Source organism: Vombatus ursinus, unplaced genomic scaffold (assembly GCF_900497805.2).
Source record: "Vombatus ursinus unplaced genomic scaffold, bare-nosed wombat genome assembly UNPS02014793.1, whole genome shotgun sequence".
Taxonomy (NCBI): Eukaryota; Metazoa; Chordata; class Mammalia; order Diprotodontia; family Vombatidae; genus Vombatus; species Vombatus ursinus.
In genome coordinates this window covers 5,882,741-5,900,837 of record NW_020954571.1, presented here as the reverse complement: position 1 = coordinate 5,900,837, position 18,097 = coordinate 5,882,741, and the positions used below count along the sequence as shown (strand labels likewise).

The 18,097-nt window shown below is 43.2% G+C and overlaps 2 protein-coding genes and 5 non-coding genes across 8 annotated transcripts; 6 read left to right on the top strand and 1 right to left on the bottom strand.

Moving 5' to 3' along the window:
* Positions 1-5,376: 5,376 nt before the first annotated feature.
* Positions 5,377-13,565, bottom strand: MED22 (mediator complex subunit 22). Of its 2 annotated transcripts, none has more exons than XM_027869750.1 (4): positions 13,476-13,565; positions 11,977-12,108; positions 10,054-10,134; positions 5,377-8,180 (listed from the first exon to the last, which is right to left on the bottom strand). In XM_027869750.1, the coding sequence occupies exons 2-4, from the start codon at positions 12,097-12,099 to the stop codon at positions 7,962-7,964; spliced, it is 423 nt and encodes a 140-aa protein (XP_027725551.1). In that variant the 5' UTR covers positions 12,100-12,108; positions 13,476-13,565; the 3' UTR covers positions 5,377-7,961. The 2 variants fall into 2 exon arrangements, with proteins under 2 accessions (XP_027725551.1, XP_027725552.1); XM_027869751.1 differs by having other exon boundaries at positions 13,266-13,546.
* Positions 13,566-13,653: 88 nt separating this feature from the next.
* Positions 13,654-17,830, top strand: RPL7A (ribosomal protein L7a). The gene is made up of 8 exons (XM_027869746.1): positions 13,654-13,742; positions 15,053-15,173; positions 15,537-15,686; positions 16,064-16,204; positions 16,445-16,524; positions 16,856-16,986; positions 17,384-17,453; positions 17,674-17,830. Exons 1-8 carry the CDS (start codon positions 13,740-13,742, stop codon positions 17,776-17,778), a joined length of 801 nt encoding a protein of 266 aa, XP_027725547.1. The 5' UTR covers positions 13,654-13,739; the 3' UTR covers positions 17,779-17,830.
* LOC114048722 lies at positions 15,396-15,472 on the top strand. Its single transcript, XR_003569788.1, has one exon. It is a non-coding gene; the product is annotated as a small nucleolar RNA SNORD24 (small nucleolar RNA).
* On the top strand, positions 15,917-15,990 carry LOC114048723. Its single transcript, XR_003569789.1, has one exon. It is a non-coding gene; the product is annotated as a small nucleolar RNA SNORD24 (small nucleolar RNA).
* Positions 16,262-16,337, top strand: LOC114048720. Its single transcript, XR_003569786.1, has one exon. It is a non-coding gene; the product is annotated as a small nucleolar RNA SNORD36 (small nucleolar RNA).
* On the top strand, positions 16,711-16,789 carry LOC114048734. The gene has a single exon (XR_003569798.1). It is a non-coding gene; the product is annotated as a small nucleolar RNA SNORD36 (small nucleolar RNA).
* Positions 17,232-17,295, top strand: LOC114048721. Its single transcript, XR_003569787.1, has one exon. It is a non-coding gene; the product is annotated as a small nucleolar RNA SNORD36 (small nucleolar RNA).
* Positions 17,831-18,097: the final 267 nt, after the last annotated feature.

The following is an 18,097-nucleotide window of genomic DNA, read 5'->3' as shown; positions in this document are numbered from 1 at the left end:
CTTTCTTAACTAATGAATTATCTACACTTGCTCTGCAATTTATAACCTAGAATTACCTAGGGGCACAGAGAGAATGACTTGCTTAAGGTCACAGAGCTAGTATGTGTGAGAGACAGGATTAGAAATCCAGGTCTTCCTTCTCTAAGTAACTACCTCTACTTTGTATGCGCCTATATGTTTTGTGTATGATTGAACAGAGTGAGGAGCAACCAGACAGGTGGAGACCTCAGTCACAGAAGGGAGGAGATATTATCTATTAAAAGTGGGTGATCAACAGTATCAAATCCTGCTGGGAGGTTGAGAAGGATATGGATTGAAAAAAGAATGTTTTGGCAAATAAGTGATCAACTGGAAACTCTGGAGAGGACAGTTTTAATTGACTGCCTAGGTCAGAAGTTAGCTGGCAAAGGGTTGAGGAGTGAGAGGAACCAAAATATATTACTAGATAGTTAATAAATTACTTAAGTCAACAAATCAACTAGCAATTATTATATTCCATACACTGGAATATCCTTGACACTTATATCCTTGGGGGTATGTTGTTTTTGGTCCTTCTTTCTGGAAAAGAACCAATGACATCACCAGCATATCATGACTTGCTAATGGATTGAATGAGTGAGGCAGAGCTTAGAAAAGTCATCATCAGTCTCAATCTCTCCTCAAGAGTCATGGAGTCCAGTGGCAAGGTCAAGACAACAGTCGATGGTCCATGAAGCAGAGGATGACCTTGGCCTTTCTAAATTAAGGTATTTCCCAGGTCTCCACAGGACACATAAAACAAACAAACAAACAAAAAAAAACAACAACACAGTTCTCAGGGGAAACAGAATTTCTCTCATCAGTCCTTGCTTTCTAAAGCTGTGGGTTCACAGCATTGTTGAAACAATTATGGAGTCAAAATTAGGGAATCAAATTGTTTAACAATTTGGGTGTTAAATTGTCCAAATTAGGGAGTCAAGACTACTGAAACTGCCAAAATTAAAAAGTCAAAATTGGGAAGCTAAAATTAGGGACTCAATCTGTCTAAATTGAAAAGTCAAAATTTCAATTTTAGGGAGTCAAAATTACAGAGTCAAATTGTCAAAATTAGAAAGTCAAAATTATGATCTCATTGTAATGGGGATTAAAAATTAGGGAATCAAAATGTTAAAAATTAGGAAAAAACTAGGGAGTCAAATTGTCAAAATTAGAAAAACCATTTGTCAAAAAATAGGAAATCAAAATAAGAGAGTCAAATTGTCAAAATTAGAGTAGAATTGTCCAACCCTTTCCAGAGGGGCCAGGTGACTTAGCCTGAGTGGGAAACTATCAATAAATCCCAATTACGTGGGTGGGATGCCCTCTCAGAATTAAAGGTACAGGACACTAATAAACCTTTCAGGGGAAACAATTTCCCCCATCCATTCTTGTAATGGGGACCACTGGCCTGCAATGTGATGGGTAGGTATGGTTGTGTTGAAGAAAAGCCTCATGATTTGCTCTATCATGGAAGGTGGTGGTTCACATACCCCTTAGAAGCAAGGTATGGTCACCACTTGGGAGCCCATTGCCTTCAAGACTCCTTAGCCTGGTTATGTATGTGTCAAATGATTAATACTCTTTCTCCTTTATTGTCAGACTAACAGAATGTAAGCTTGAGGAGACTGAAAACCTTGATTTTGTATTTGTATCCCCAGTGCCTAACAGTGTCTGGCACACAGGTGGTACTTCATAAATGCTTGTTAAATACCTAAGAGGTAGATCACAGACCTGATTTTCCCTAAGTCTAACATGTTGATTATCTAGGTATTCCTTTTTTTCCTAATTTGAGTATTGGTTAACTTCTTTTAATCAAGCACAAAATTCTTTGTTTATAGTGGTCTGTAGACTGGCTAGTGAGACAAGTCTCATCCACAGAATAAGGGAAACCAATATTGTTCCTTCTTAGAAATTCTAAGATTGCTAGAGCTAGATTCTAGCTGCTACTCACTCAGACAAGTTGTCTGGGTCTCAGTTTGTAAAATAAGGGGTGTGGACCAAATTTAATCACTAGATGAGATCAAGGCTCCTTCTAGTTCAGACGTTTTGTGTTCAATGTTGTTTTTCTTTAGAATCACCTTCTGCTTTACGTTATCCAGTATGTAAGCTCCATGAGACCAGGGACCTTTTAACTTTTGTCTCTGAACCCCGTCCCTCTCAGCATCTGGCACATAGTAGGCACTTATTTATAATGCTTGTTGATTGAGCCTCATCCCTGCAGATGACTAAATTGTGCACTCTTTCTCCACCAGGTGATACAATAGAAAGGAGTTATTTTCTTTTCTGTCCCCCTCCCACGGTCTGGGCCTTGGCTGCATATCCCAATTCCCCAATTGCATCTCTGTTGTTAGGGGACCAGCAGGCTTCCTCTTCAACCTGTGAGTTCATGCATAAGTGGGGACTGAGAAGAGAAATAAATCACCAAAGATTCATGATTTATTTATTTAACAGTCTAGTTACAAAAATAAAGAGAATCACTGTGGGAAATGAATGGTAACAGCGTAATCCAGTCCCTCTGTCCACCTGAGCTCCAAGCAACAGCAACATTTCAAGGAGCCACCTTTAATACAGAAATTCCCATGAAAAAGTGACTCTATGTCAAGTTATTTCTCTTGTGAGATGAAGCTGAACCACGTATGGTTTTGCTCACTTACAGTAGCTAAATCTGCCCCACAAATGCCAGTTTTTAATGTGGCCTCTATGTGTGCTGCTTAAGTTAATACACATTCTTTCTATATCTACTTACACATCCAAGTGTTTATGGCTCCCTCCCCCATCTCTCCACCCACCCACAGTTTTGAGTATAGGATGAAATCCAGAGCTATCTTCCTCCTAGCTCTATTGTCCTCAAATGGGCCAGGGTGGAAGAAGACTTCATGAATAGCAGTTCCCTGGGACAGCTGAGGACGTAGCCTACAGTTTTCCCAACTCCAAGTGTTTGGCTCTGCCTAACAAATTCCCCAATCCCCTCCCATTCTAATTTCAGGAACAGTGACTTTCATCAAAGAAAGGTTAGGCCCAGGAAAAGGAAATGTAGTTTAATGGATGGCCTGGGCACCTGAACTTTATCCCTGAGGCTGAAAGAGAGGGGAACAAGGGGAGGGAAGACCCAGATTGAAATACTAACGTTTGCTCTCCAAGTGATACCCTGTGCCCAAAGGGGCAGCTGTTGGCTGTGGTAGCTGGAGTCAGCAGCAAGCACCTTTGACAGCATCAGAACTGGATCCTGGTCAGGCATGCTCCGTGGGACCTGAGCCAGGCCCGTTGATGTGAGGGAGCACTGGTGTGGTCCCCTGCACCGGGGCCATACCAGGCTCTGCAGGAGACACTAGCAGAGGTGCTGAGAGGCCATCAGGGGAGAATGAAGTGAGGTCCTGCCTCCAGTAGGCTTCACACAGGGGCAGATCAATTGTGTCGCAAAAACTGTAGCTTTTCCATAGCCAAAAAAACCCCAGGAAGAAAGACAGCAGGAGCAGGGAGAGGTGTGAAGGCAGGGGAAAAGGGAATATAAGAAAAAAAAAAAGCAAGACAGAAGCAGAGCATTTAGAAAACAGTACCAATCCTTAAAGAAATCCCTACCCACCCAAACCTAACTGATTGCTTCCTAATTCCCAGCTCTTGGCCTTCGTGAAATTATAAGACATTTAGGATCAGTGCAAAACAGGGCAATTACTTGCTAATAAGAAAAGATTTATTGCAGGATCCTTTAAAGTGACTAGTTCTCCTATGGCCTTGAAAGTAGGAACCCCCTCACAAAGTCAAGTATACACATGCATTCACTCCCTCGAGTCTATCTATCCATTGTTCTGCATGTGTTTGTCAGTTATTTTTAAATATGAGTTTCTGGGTCCTGCAAGGTGAGAAGCAGTGTGATACGATGGAAAGCGCTCCAGGCCCTAGGTTCACGTCCTAACTGGGATACTCACTACCTGTGTAACTTTAAGGGCAAGTCACTGGGCCTCCGTTTCCTCCTCTGTAAAAGGAGGGGGCTGGACTAGGTAGCTTCTTGGGACCCCTTCCTGATCTAGATCTAACACCCTACAATTAAGAGATTCTAATAAGGTTTCTGACTCTAAATCAATGCTCCTATTATTTCTCTGAAAGCAAGGATCACATGGGAGAGGGGGGAGCGTTGTTTTTAAAGACAAGCTCAGCACAGCACAAGACCATTAATGTTACCACAAAAGCAGCTAAAACAATGCCTGTGGTCAACCCCATTGCAAGAAGCCAACAGTTCCACTACAGTTTTGAAGCAGCAAAAACCTGGGTGAGGACAGATGGGAGATTTCAGTGGCACCTCAAAAGGTCCAGTCACAATCCGACACATCCCTCAGGGTTCTTACATCCAAGTACTTGTACCAAACACCTGGGGCAGGTCTGTCAGCCAGATGGCTCAGTGAATAGAGGGCTGGGCCTGGAGTCAGAAAGACCTAAGTCCAAATCTGGCCTTACATACTTACTATCTGTGAGACTGAGCAAGTCACTTAACCTCTGTTTGCCTCTGGAGAAGGAAATGGCAAAGCACTCCAGTATCCTTGCCAAGAAAACCCCATGGATAGAATAGATGTGCTATGTATGGTCCAAGGGGTCAGAAAGAGCAGATACAACTGAACAACAACAACAACAAAGGTCTGTTTGACTTTAGGCAAGTAAAAAACAAAAATAAAAAAAAAAACTTCTCTGGGTCTGTTTCTTTATCTGTTAAATGGGAGGAGAGGGAGCTGAATGATCTCAAGGCCCCTTTCAGCTCTAGGTTCTAGTACTTGCTCCTTTTACCTCAGTTGAGCGAAAGCAGTTTCTTGGTCCTAGTTTTATGATGAGACAGCTCAGTCTATCTCCAAACGATCAATGACTATCATTCACTCAGTTTTGAGAAAATTTTTTATTTTAATTGGCTGTTTTATTGCCCTAAACTCTTAGTCTCCCAGGCATGTCTGGGTGTCTTCACATCGAGCCCTCCAACCTCCGCAAACCTGGTAATTTCTACCAGGTTCTGTCTGACATAACCTTACAATCAGCTAACTGGTAGGAGAAATGAAAGAGGGTGGGGTGTGGGCCAAACCAGGTGCTGCTTCTGAAAAGGTAAATAGCTCATCCCTTTCCCAACCCTGCTTAACTCTTGGATGCTGCTTTCCCTTCCTCTAGACCTCATCTGGCTCCCCAACCCTAGAAGTCCATCACAGACATGGAGCAGTAGGACACTCCAAAGAAAAAAAAGCAGGAGAGTTGGGCTAGGGAAAAAAGCAAACAATAGGGAGAGACGGCAAAGTGGGTGCAAGAGAGCAGGAGGGAAACAGGGAACACAGCAGGGGTGACAGAAACAGCAGTTCATATGGAGAAAAACATTTGGAGAGGTGCTTGGTGTCCCAGTTTGCTTACAGCAAAAACTTTTATTTACATGGGAACAGGGTCAGGGGAATAGAATTGGATAGAGAAGGATAAATTTCAAATACTTAACAGGATGAAGACACAACTGACAGTTTCAAAATCATCATCATCATCAATCTACCCCCTTAGAATTGCTGTGAAGGGCCCTACACACAGGGTACATGGTAGGACATCACTTACAACAGAGGATTATCCCACTTAGCCCAAGCTTACGCTTACCACCACCACCCCAACCACCACAACATTAAGGCACTCTGGGATTTGCAGGAACAGATTTGAGGCATTTACCTACTTCATGGGGGAGGTCATGGAGGATTTCACAGGTTTAAAGCACTTGGGAATTTGAGCTGAGGTCATCTTACTGGGTAGTATGGTGAATATGGGGAAAAGGGATGGTAAATCTGACTGAACGATTAATATGAAGACGAGCAACAGAAAGAACCCTGGTCTACGAGTCTGGAGACCTGGATTCCAGGCTGGGTCCTGCCGCTCACTCGCTATATGAGTCAGTTACTTCTCTGGGGGCCAGTTTCCTCACGTGTGAAATGAGGGAGACATTCCATGTTCTAAAGGTCCCTTCTAGCTCAGGCATTCTATGAGTCTGTGATTTCATGGTCCTCTGAATCCCCTATTCCAGGTCATGGAGTTCTTCCCACAGAGGAAAAGCATCTTCTCTACTCTCAGGAGTTCAATGTAGGAATTTCACCTGCACAAAGCCTGTACAACAGAAAGCATCTGGGAGAAATAAGGACAGAGAGCATCCTATTGGGAGAGCCCCTTCCATCAGGGGAACCAGGTGAAAGGATTAAAACCAGGCAAGGATGCTGAGAATTCAAGAGAGACAGGAATAGGTGGAATAAAAAGCTTGGCATGGGATGACAGCTGTGGTGCCTTTTGCCAAATGATCTCTGGCTCCAAAAGGGCTAAACTTCTCACTTCACATTTCCAGTATTTACAATAGTTCAGGGCAATTAAGAGGTGGGACAAAACTGAGCCTCTTCAGGAAAATAAGTCATAAGGAGGTTCAACTATACATTTTAAATCCATGGCCAGATCTGGCCTGAGGCCCTCTCCAAACAAGTTCACAAGCCTCTTTGGTGCAAAAGTGAGCATTTTAAAGGCACTAGTAGGTCCAAAGGGGGAAAGAAGGCATAAAACCACCTAGAGATAATTCTGAAGATTCATCAGCTTTTCGTCTACTGGGCACAGAGAAACAATTCATATTTTCTCCCTTGGCCTCAGTAAAATAAGATTAAGCCAGATAGTATGTGTGTGTGTTGGGGGGGGGGGGGGGGGATGGGAGGGGGGGGGGGGGAGTGGAAAAGGGCCTTAACCTGGAGTCCATTAACTGTGGAAGTATTTCAGGGGAGGCCCCCCCCAATGAACTTGAGTAGGATAAAATTTACATCTTTATCTTCACTAATCCCAAACTAGAATTTAGCATTTCCTTCTATTGTTTGAAAACATTATTCTGAGGTGTACACAGGCTTCATTAGACTGCCAGGGGGATCCATGACCCCCCAAAAAAGTAAAGAATCCCTCAGCTAGATGTCTTTAAGGCCCTTTCCAGTTCTGACATGCTATGACTTTTAAGTAATATAGAGAATTCTCAAAGTAGATAATCCTAAAGTTATATAGATTGGGCCTTGAAATGCAGTGTGTTTGGAGATTTTTCCACTGTTATTCTCAGTTTCACTCTGAATCCAATCTGTCTCCCTGATTCCATTTAGTTCAGGCTAATGCTAGAATTGGTCTATGTTCCCTGAGCACCTATCTCCTACATGGGAGAAACAAGTGCAGACTGGTTGGCTGAGAGAAATCAGCCTATGATCAAAGAGAAAACTAGCAATTTAAATGCGTAACAGAGTAGCAATTGAAACAGTATAGAATTAGCATGTATTACCTCATCAGAGAGGCTGATGTATAAAGGCAGGTTAGTGTAGTGTGGGCCTCAAGAGACATAGATTTTATTCCTTAGTCACATCTCCTTTCCCTCTGTAGCCTCAGTTTTCCAATCTATAAATAGGTTGTACTAAATGAGGTTGAAAGTCTGTCCCTCCCAGTTCTGACACTTTAAGATTCTATGAGCATTCACAGTGGGATATCACCAGAGCAAAAAAGCAGCTATTCAAAACCTACAGTGGGGTACCATATGTTAGTCCAGATTTCTTTGTTCTGGAGACCAGTTATTCTGGGACAAAGGAGTACCCACGCCCATAGCTCAGTCTCCATTTACTTTGGCATTATTGACTTCCCCAGAGAAAGTGGGTACCTGGGTCACCAAAGAAGAAATGAATTTTTATTTTAGGGGGCCAAGAAGAAACTATTGCCATCTTTACTGGCCTTCACAGAGCTTCCCAGGTAAGAGATCGTCTCAGAGAAAAACCCCACAAAATTCAGGAAGGCCAGTAACCCTGGGAAGCACAGCTGTAGGAAGGAGCAAAGGCTTCCTGCTAAGCCACTGATCTGGCCAGCTCTCCTGCTGCCTGCTCCCTAGGAGAGGTGGATGAAGAAGGAAGAGGATGCAGTTTCACAAGCTTCTGGAGTACAGAGCCCTATTTGTACCTGGACGAGTAATACTCCTCCTCCAGCTCGTACAAGTCAATGGAAATCTCATCCCGCAGGGAAATGAGCTTCTTGTCACACTCATCCTGCAAGCCCCGAAGCTGCTGGTTGCGCTGATCGATGGCTTCATTCACCGAAGGAAAGTCATTGAGGATGAGAAATTGCTTGAGGTCAGACACGAGCTTCATCAGGGACTCCCCAGCACGGACCTAGGAATGTTAATGAGTAAGATGGTAGATGGGGTTTAGGGAGGCCCGGAAAGTACAATTTGGGAAATGGACAGAGATCTGCTTTCAGAATTGTTTCCATAAAGGAGGAGACCAAGTATTACCTTCTATATGAGGCCTTTCCCATTTCCTTCAGCTGCCAGCACCTCCCTCACCAAGGTTACCTGGTTATTTGAGTTTTCAATATACCTATACACACACATATACACATGTGTGTTATGTGAACATGCATTATATATGTATATGTGTGTGTGTGTGTGAGAGAGAGAGAGATTTCTCCCGATAGAGGACACATTCCACCAGGACACAGGTTTTCACTTTTATTTTTCCATCCCCAGTGCCTAGCATCAGCTTAGGTGCTTAACAGAGGCTAGATTGACCACAGATGTGTTTGGTGCCTATGACTTAACCCTCATCTCTTTCCAGCCACCTTACAGCCCCTACCAACAGGGGAAACTGAGGCACCTAGGATGGCCTCCACATGTTTACCCTGCTGTGTGTTAAAGCTGTCTGTCCTCCTTATAACCTTCATGGGGAAAGTGGAGAAGGAAGTTCTGAATAAGGCAATGTTTCTTCACGAGTTTACAGATTTACTATGAAATGATATCCCCTCTTGGCCTCTGACTTTCTAATATCTATAACAGTTTTAATTATTTGAGCCCAGCCTCACAAGGACAGATTCCATACCCTACCCCCCAGCCCCTTCCTAATCTTGCCCCTCTTGGATCACAAAATTTCAGGGTAAAAGGGATCTTGCCAAGCACCAAAGAGGCTTTTAGCACCAGCTACCAAGGAAAGAACGCCCTACCGCAAGGGATCACCACTGCAGCCAGTTTTCATTTGTGAGAGTTTCTGGGAGCAGGGGAAGCACTGAGAAGTGAAACCTGTTTGGATCATGTCACTCAAAGGGTTTCATAGCAACTCACTGTCTACAGGATGATGGCTATTCCTTAGCTGCTGTTCCCTGATGCCTTAAATAACCTGGACACCTTCTACCTACATCTACCTCATCTCCCAAAGACCCAACGAGAACCACTGTCACCTGAGTGTGGGGCCTTGGCTTTCTCATCTAGATGCCTTTGCTCACAACATTTCCAATAATGTCCCTTCCCACCCCCTCAGCCTACCCGAAGCACTCTGTTTTACTTGAAAATTTTTCTAAGATGAACTGAACAAACAAACAATGCCATCTACAAAAACCAGGAGATTATATATGAAATTGAACTGTTACATGCAGTTTTTTTTTAAGTTTAAAATAAAACTTAACACAATAGTAACAAAGTCCCTTTGTGTTTCCCACTTCCTTTAGGAAGCCTTCCCCAACAGCCCTGACCCCCAGGACATGTCTCTCTCTCTCTACCCTGAACTCCTGCAACACTTAACTGTCCATATAGCTCAGGGAACACTAGTATTGATGGTTATTTTTTCATGGGGGGGGCCCTCTCTCTCTGACTAGACTAAGTTCTCTGAGGGCAGGGGCTATGTCTTACTCATCTTTATATCCCTCACAGTATCTAGCACAGAACTCTTTGACCAAAGTAAATGCTCAATAAAGATCTGATTGACTGATGTGAAATTTGGGGATTTTTCTTTCCTATCCTTCACCTGGCCTTTCTCAGCACTGATTGCAAAGGGAAAAAGGATTTTCTATGGACACAATGGGAAGGCTGAGGACAAGAAACTGCATGGCCCAAATTCAGACTCTAGATTGGGAAGTGGAGGGTGATGGAAAAGAGAAAGAACCCAAGATTAGATATGACCTACAGGAAATAAACAGAAAGTGCTGTTGCTGCTGCCTGCCCCTCAACGCAAGACCCAGAAGATGGAGGGAGAAGGAAGAACAAGGCTTACTTACAATATTGGCAGCTCTCACATGCATCTCATAATTGTCCTGCTCACCCTGAGTTGCCCGGGACACCTGAGTTTCATCTTCAATCTAGAGGAAAAACAAGAAGAATGTCCAACAACATGTAAGCCAATGCCTCGTCAGTTCAAGAGCTTGCCACAAACCTCTTGGGACATAACAGGGGTAGGAGGAAGGACGAGGGGAAGGGAACAGGAGGCACTTATAGAGAAAGGGAGACTCATGACTCCCAAGAGGAGTCCTTCCTCTCCACCCCAAGAATTCTGGGTTAAGTAAAAAGTTATCCCCCCTCCCCATCTAATGACACAGGGTTAGACACTGAGCCCCATCTCTCCCACAGAAAGGAGGGGCAGAAAAGAAAGAAAAAGCTGAGCACAGGGGGATTAAAAGATTATGATATGGTCCAAAAAGAGGAAGGGGGAGTGACAGAGAACAGATATAAGATTTTATTTCCTAAGCTGCTGTTCTAATAATGATGATGATGATGATAGCGATGGCAATAACGACAATGATGATTATAAAAAATAATATTCCTGGCACTTTTGATTTGGGGTGAAGATAATTCAGTTTGAATAAAAATTGCCTCCAAAAGGCACTCCTGAGTAGCTCAAACCAGATAAAATGCAATCGGGAAATATTTAACAAAATAAATGGAAATACAATAAAACATAGATAATATTACTATATGGTTTCTAAGTTAATATGCATCCTTATACATGGTTTAGTGGCCCTCACCTCTATTTGATTTTGACACTACTGCTCTTGGAAACTCCCTAGGTCTATAGCTTTCAGAGAAGGTGCTGACCTGCATTGGCAAAGGCATTTTCCTTTCCTGGGAATTCCCAATATATCAATGCAATGACAGGTCCAGTCCCTATCCCTATTATAAAGACCAAAAAAAAAAATTTCACGCTCACCAAATAGTAGGCAACACAAATATGGGAGGAATGGCTATAATGCTGGATGACCAGAAACCACTGAACAACCAAAGAAGAGAAGACTTAGGGAGGTTACTCAGCTGTCATTAGATAGCTAAGAAACTACTATTTGGAAACCAGAATACACTCATTCCATGTGGCTTCCAAGAGCAAAACTAAGAATGAAAGGTAGAAATCACAGGGAGGCAGATTTCAGCTCCATACATGGAAGTACTTTCTAATAACTCTCCAACAACAGAACAGGCTGTCAAGGGAGGTATTAATCTCACTGTCAAGGGTGGTCTAGGGCAGGATGGATGATTCCTTATCAGAAATGTTGCTAGACTAGGGTTGGATTGCCACCTGATTCTAAGGTTTCAAAGATTCTGTCTGTGGTAATTGGGCAGAGATTTAATATTCCTCATGTAGTTGAAAACCCTCAATCTTAAGAGACTAAAATTATGTTCATTCTAGTATTAATACTAAGTACTTTTTTTATCATGTTCTGATTCTTTTAAAAATGGACAACCATCTAAGGCATATATGGCAATTCTTTCTTAACCGAATAGTTACTAATCCAGAATACCACATTCTCCAACCACAACAGGTTTCTGTCCTCCTTACCTTACCTTACCTCCCAGAACTGCCACTTACTATTTGTGAAGTTAAGGCAAATCAGTTCACCTTCCTGGGCTCCACTTCCTCCTCTTTAAAATGAGAGGCTTGGATTAAATGGCCATTAATGTCCCTTCCAGCTCAAAATCCGTGTTCCTAGTGACCATTTATACAGAAAGTAGGCAAGGAAAAGAACCTAGAACAATTCAGTATTCCAAATTCCAACATACCAGATGAACAGCAGTGCTTTAAAATTCAGGATAGGCTCTGGACCAAGTTTTTTTTCCCTGAGACACATAAACAAGATACACCCAGCCCTTGTCCCACCATCTCCTATGAAGATGAGAGAACGTGGGAAGCTAGTTCCCTTACCTCTACTTACCTTAGCTGTCTTTATGATCTCAGTGAAATTATCCATTATTGACTTGATATCATCCTTCAGCCTCTTGTTGTAAGATTGAAGGAGGGTCTCTTTGCTCTGGGGGAGGACTCTTTGTTGGGCCATTGCATTATCCTTAGGAAAGCAAGGCAAAGAAGAGATTAGAGCCATGTGTTATTAGTGGAAGCAGCATGTTTTGTAAATGGAGCACTGCACTCGGAGTCAGTAACACCTGGACTCAAATCCGGCCTCAGAAACATTGTGCGACTCAGAATAAGCTCCTTCCCCACTCTTATAACTTATAGCTCTAAAGTGAAAAAATGGTGCCATAGGAAGAGCACTGGACTTGGAGTCAAAAGAGAGCAGTGGCATTAACAGGTATTCAAAGGTTAAGTCACCTTGTAGCACTCCATCAAAATACTGATTTGACTTGTAGTAATGATTCTATAGGTGACAGCAACTTGGGTGAGAATTCTGCCTCTGATACCTGCTATGAGACTGACTTTAGGCAGGTCTCAAACTTTCTGAACCTTACTTCTTTCATCTGTAAAATGGGGATAATAATACAGGTAGGTGGTGCAGTAGAAAGACTCCAACGTCTGGAGTCAGGAAGACCCGAGCTCAAATCTGTCCTCAGATATTCACTAGCTGTGTGACCTCTGTTTGTTTCCTTATCTGTAAAAGGGAGATAATTGCACCTAGCTCCCAGGGTTGTTTCAAGGATCAAATGAGATAATATTAGTATTATCTTATTATACCATTAGACGATTGTCTGGCAGCCAACAAGTGCTTAATGGCTTGTTCCTTTCCCCCTCAGTTTCTGCATCTGTAAAATGGGGATAAGAACAGTACTTGCACTCCCTACCTTCTCAGGGTTATAGAGAGGAAAGCACTTGGTAAACCTTAAGGAGCTACAGAAATGTGAGTGAGGATGACAAGGTGTAGAGGGTGGGTTGGGGGCACTTCCTTCAACTTCTTGTACTTGAGAGAGTGCTGGACCTGGAGTCACCAGTCCCGGCACAGAGCGCTTAACAAAAGCTTGTCTACACCTCACTTTCCTCCTCTCTAAAACGTGGGGTTGGACTCCGTAAGTCTCTAATGTCAGATTCCAGTTCGGAGTGTAAGGTCACACTCCAATTCAAAATTATTAAGCGCCGGCCTAATACAAGATGCCGCTCTGGGCACAGCGGACACAATGACTGGGGTGGGTGGGGGGAGCCTGGGAGGTACTGCGCCTGCCCTCAGTATATTTACACTTCCCCCTCCCCCCCGCCCGCCCTCAGGCCGCTTACACTTCTCCATCGGGCCGCGCGCCTCCCAGCCCAGCCAGACTAGACCAGCGAGCGGAGCCGAGGCAACACGCATGCGACCAAGGCCGCCTGCGGGCGGGGGAAGGGGAGGAACGGACCGCGTCTAGAGGCAACCCAGGAGGCCGCAGAGCCGGATGGACAAAACGAAAATGATTGTGTGGATGACAGCCGGGACCCTTCCGGGGCCCTTACCTGTCTCCTCTAGGAGTCAGAACTTGGTCTCGCTCAGCCCGGCTCTGCTGCGCTAGCCTGAGAGATATGCGCGGCGGGCCCTTTAAAAACTACGCTGGGAGGGGGGAGAGGAGGAGAGTGTTTCCGCTTTGGCCTTTAAGACCACCTCCTTCCCACAAACCTAAAACCATAAATCCCGCGCATGCGCAAACCCTCGCGAGAGCCGAGGCGTAGTACATATTACCCACAAGTCTCTTTTCTTCCTTTCTCGTTCAGCCGGCAAAGATGGTGAGGCACTCTGCTTTTTCGCGGGATCTCGGGTCTGTTTCAATCCATCTCCATCGACTCCCTTCTCGGGTCCCAGCAGAGCAGCCTCTGCCTCAGGAGGCTTCATGGGGCTCCTTCGCAGGACCTGGAGCTGCGGGATGAGGGAAGGGACGGTGGTGGGGATGGAGGGTCGGCGGGCGGTTCGCGGGGTGAGGGAAGGCCGTGGGGCCTGAGCCGGGATCCCGTGGCAAAGGGAGTTAACCGTTTCGGTGCCGGCACACTGAGGTCCTTTGGCGGCCCTCGAGTCCAGCGGCCAGTGGGATTGCACGACACGCTCTTATCCGGGGCTCAGTCGCCGGGGGACAGGGTTGTTTGGATTTATTGCTCCAGCCTCCCAGAGCATTCGGGGAACTGGCCCTGAGTCATTGCACGTTAGCACTAGGAAGAACTCAAGAAGGTAGACTATCAGGTAGAAGATCATCTAGTTTAATGTTTTACTGGGGGAGAAACTAAGATGTAGAAAGCATAAACTGAATTGCTCAAGTCTCGTGGTTTGCCAGTGGCAAACTAGAGACACCTAGGTGGTCCTGGGCCAGGAGTCAGATCAGGAAGACCCGAGTTTAAAATTCGGCCTCAAACATGGTGTGACTCTGAGCAAGTCACTAATTTAACCTCTGCTTGCCTCACTTCTCAAATCCTAAAAAAAAAAATTGGGGATAATGACAGCACGTACCTCGCAGGGTTTTTGAGTATCAAATGAGATGTTTATAAAGCTTTTAGGCCAGTTCCTAGCATGTAGTGTGTGCTGTGTAAATGCTTATTCACCTCTTTAAAGTGGTTTAGCCAATTTTCTTGTCAAATCAAATCAGAGTTTTTATTAAGCAGCAGGCATTGGTAAGCCTCGAATGAGCCCCAGTATTAGACGCTTTGGGTCAGCTGCTTCCTGGGTAAATTAAGGAGGCAAATTTCTTGAAACTTTGCAAAAGCCCTTACTGCAAGTAGAGGTTAAAACCTTGATATTATGAAATGTCTTACAGATTGGCATCTTATCCCTTACCCATCCACCAGTCTGGTACGTTAGGGGCAGTTTAATGGCCAAAAGTGAGAATAGCATCATAGATCTAAGACTGGGGGGAAGAAATCTCAGAGGCCATCTCTTCCAACTCCTTCGTTTTAAAAATGCAAAAATAGGGCCTAAGGAGGTTGTGATTTTTCACCTGGAATGTTAGTGAGATTTGAACATATGTTTTCTGACCCCAGAATCAAGAATATGTGGGAGAGGGGTACCTTAAGAGTGCTGACCCTTACTAGCAGATTTCTTGTTTTTAAAGCCAAAGGGGAAGAAGGCCAAGGGGAAGAAGGTGGCTCCGGCCCCTGCTGTAGTAAAAAAACAGGAGGCCAAGAAAGTGGTCAATCCTTTGTTTGAGAAGCGGCCGAAGAACTTTGGCATTGGTAAGTGATAGTGGTATGTTGGGTATGTGGGTGGACTGAGAAAGTTTTAATCTTATGTAAAATGTGCTATAGTGTTAATTGGACTATTAACCAAATATTTGAATGACCCACAAATACTATTGGGAATTGGAGAGAAGAATAATAATCTGATAGTTAGCTTTGTTATGAAGAAAGAGGACAGAGGGGGTGCTGGGAACAGACTCCACCAAGAATTAACAGTTGTGCAAATGATGGAAAAGAATATTTGCTATCTTGAATGATGGTGATGACATTTCATAACCACCAAGATCACTGATGCACTCTTTTTATCAGTTAAAACAATCTGAGTTAAAATTGCAAGCTTCACAACATTTTCCTCATTAGGTCAGGACATCCAGCCCAAAAGGGACCTTACTCGATTTGTCAAATGGCCTCGGTACATCAGACTGCAGCGTCAAAGGTCTATCCTTTATAAGCGTTTGAAAGTGCCACCAGCAATTAACCAGTTCACCCAGGCTTTGGATCGTCAGACAGGTAAAGAGAAACTCCTGATTTGTTCTGTTTTCTTAAAAGGCACTATTTTGAAGGGCTGCATTTCTAACACTAGTGTGCCTAAAACTTAGTTTAATTCATGGGAAGAAACAGTTGAGACCTAAGTTATATTCTTGTCTCAGGGTTAACATGACCCTAATTGTTTCTAAGACCTGTTTATTTTATATTGACTTTTAAATGCCATTAATTTCTGGCATAACTGGAGAAATGTGTGCAGATGATGATTACCATATTTGCTATCTGAGTAGCAGTGATTACATACTTAACCACCAAGATCGCTGATGCACAAATTGTAAGGAACACAAAAATAATTGGTTTTGAAGTGAAAACCTTAACCAGCAAACTTGTTTGTGTTCCAGCTACTCAACTGCTTAAACTGGCTCACAAGTACAGACCTGAGACAAAGCAAGATAAGAAGCAAAGGCTGTTAGCTCGGGCTGAACAAAAAGCTTCTGGCAAAGGAGATGTCCCCACTAAGAGACCACCTGTCCTCAGAGCAGGTAAATTAGTTTCTTGTCTGAAATTGGTTGATTGATAGGTGAATATTGGGCAAGCTATTGCAATGATGTATGAATTTCTTCACCTGAAATAATTGTGTAGATCAAATACACGAGCTTTTTAACCCTGAGCCATAGCTGAAGATAAACGGTTTATTGTTATTTTTGACCAAAGTAGGTAAAAGCTAGAAAGCAACAAAGCAGTAATGAAGAGCCCATATAAACTCTGGTTATGTTTTTTAGGTGTTAACACTGTTACTACCCTGGTAGAAAACAAGAAAGCACAGTTGGTAGTGATTGCACATGACGTGGACCCCATTGAGGTAAATTCTCGACTTGGGAAATTTGTAAAGGGGTAGGGTGTGGTACTCATGTCAGGAATAGCAATAAAATACGCTTTTTTTTTTCTTCTTATTTGTGGTCAATCACATTGAATATAATAGAGGTTGTTTAGTTCCCTGGAATGTTTTTAAGGGACTGATCTCCTGTAGCAAATGAGCTTTTGGCTTTTGCAATGATGTATTGAATTTCTTCACCTGAATTAATAGCATGAAGAATAAATATACGAGCTTTTTAACCCTGAGCAAATGCCAAAGACAAGTTTATTTCTTGTGTGATAAGTGCTCTAGACTTAACTATGTGTATATCTTCCAGCTAGTGGTCTTCCTACCTGCCTTGTGCCGAAAAATGGGGGTTCCTTACTGTATTATCAAGGGTAAAGCCAGGCTGGGTCGCTTAGTTCACAGAAAGACATGCACAAGCATTGCCTTCACACAGGTTAACCCGTAAGTATATTTTGTTACTCAATCACTTAACTATTTGAATCCAAAAGGATCTCTGGGAAGAGCTTAAATTTGTTCTATCCTAGAAGAGATGTAACTTGCTGTCTGCTTGTTGTTACATGTTTTACATGTCTGATTACACTATAGCTTAGCAAGGAAAATTGCTAACCTGTAGAATTATGGGAATTGGCTGACAAACTGGGTTAAAAAATATATAATCAGGAGATGAACTCTTATTTTTAACCTTTTGACAATGATGCACAGAATTTCTTCGCCTGAAAAGACCGTGTAGTAATATTGACCCTGAGACAAAAGGTTGTGTGTCTAAAAGTGGTAGATAAGACAAAACTGTTAAGTGAAGGGGTTCTGTGGTGGTAACTTTTCTGATCTTTCTCAACAGTGAAGATAAGGGAGCCTTGGCTAAGCTAGTAGAAGCCATCAAAACCAATTACAACGACAGATATGATGAGGTAAGAACTCATTCAGTTACAGACCAAGTGCATACACTAACCGTTTTCTACCACCAAACTCACTCAATTTAAATGGGTTACCATGTTCATTCATACACACTGCTCATCGTTGATGATAAATAGGAAAACTTTGATGGGCTCTGACATTCTTTCAAATGGGTGGGGAATATATTACCTAAATATAGGTAAAAGTTAACCCATTTTTTTCTTGTCCTTTCAGATCCGTCGTCACTGGGGTGGCAATGTTCTGGGTCCAAAATCAGTGGCTCGTATTGCCAAGCTGGAAAAGGCAAAAGCTAAAGAACTTGCAACCAAATTGGGTTAAGTGTATATTTGATTTTTCCCTATGTAAAAATAAAGATTTAAACAAAATCAAAGTATGAGTGGTTATAGGATATTCTGGGATTGAAGCTACTGTATACTCACAAGGTACACATGCATGAACACGTACAAACAAAATAATTTGGGGAGGGTCCTACCTAGCAAATGGGGGAACCAACCAGTAAGTCAACTAGAATTTTTTTTAATTAAGCTCTAGTGTGCTAGGCACTGTGCTTGCTAATCACTAGGGATATACCCCCATCCCACCCCCAATTCCTTGTTCTGAACTCAGTCTAATGGAGAAAAGGTTCATGAAGAAGATG

Bases quoted from the DNA above. Each gene is read 5' to 3' on its own strand.
- MED22 (XM_027869750.1), bottom strand. From the start codon at position 12,099: ATGGCCCAACAAAGAGTCCTCCCCCAGAGCAAAGAGACCCTCCTTCAA. The intron at 10,135-11,976 runs GTAAGTAGAGGT...TTTTTCCTCTAG, and splicing joins AGATCATAAAGACAGCTAAG to ATTGAAGATGAAACTCAGGT. The intron at 8,181-10,053 runs GTAAGTAAGCCT...TAACATTCCTAG, and splicing joins ATGTGAGAGCTGCCAATATT to GTCCGTGCTGGGGAGTCCCT.
- RPL7A (XM_027869746.1), top strand. The intron at 15,687-16,063 runs GTAAAGAGAAAC...TTTGTGTTCCAG, and splicing joins GGCTTTGGATCGTCAGACAG to CTACTCAACTGCTTAAACTG. The intron at 17,454-17,673 runs GTAAGAACTCAT...TTGTCCTTTCAG, and splicing joins ACAACGACAGATATGATGAG to ATCCGTCGTCACTGGGGTGG.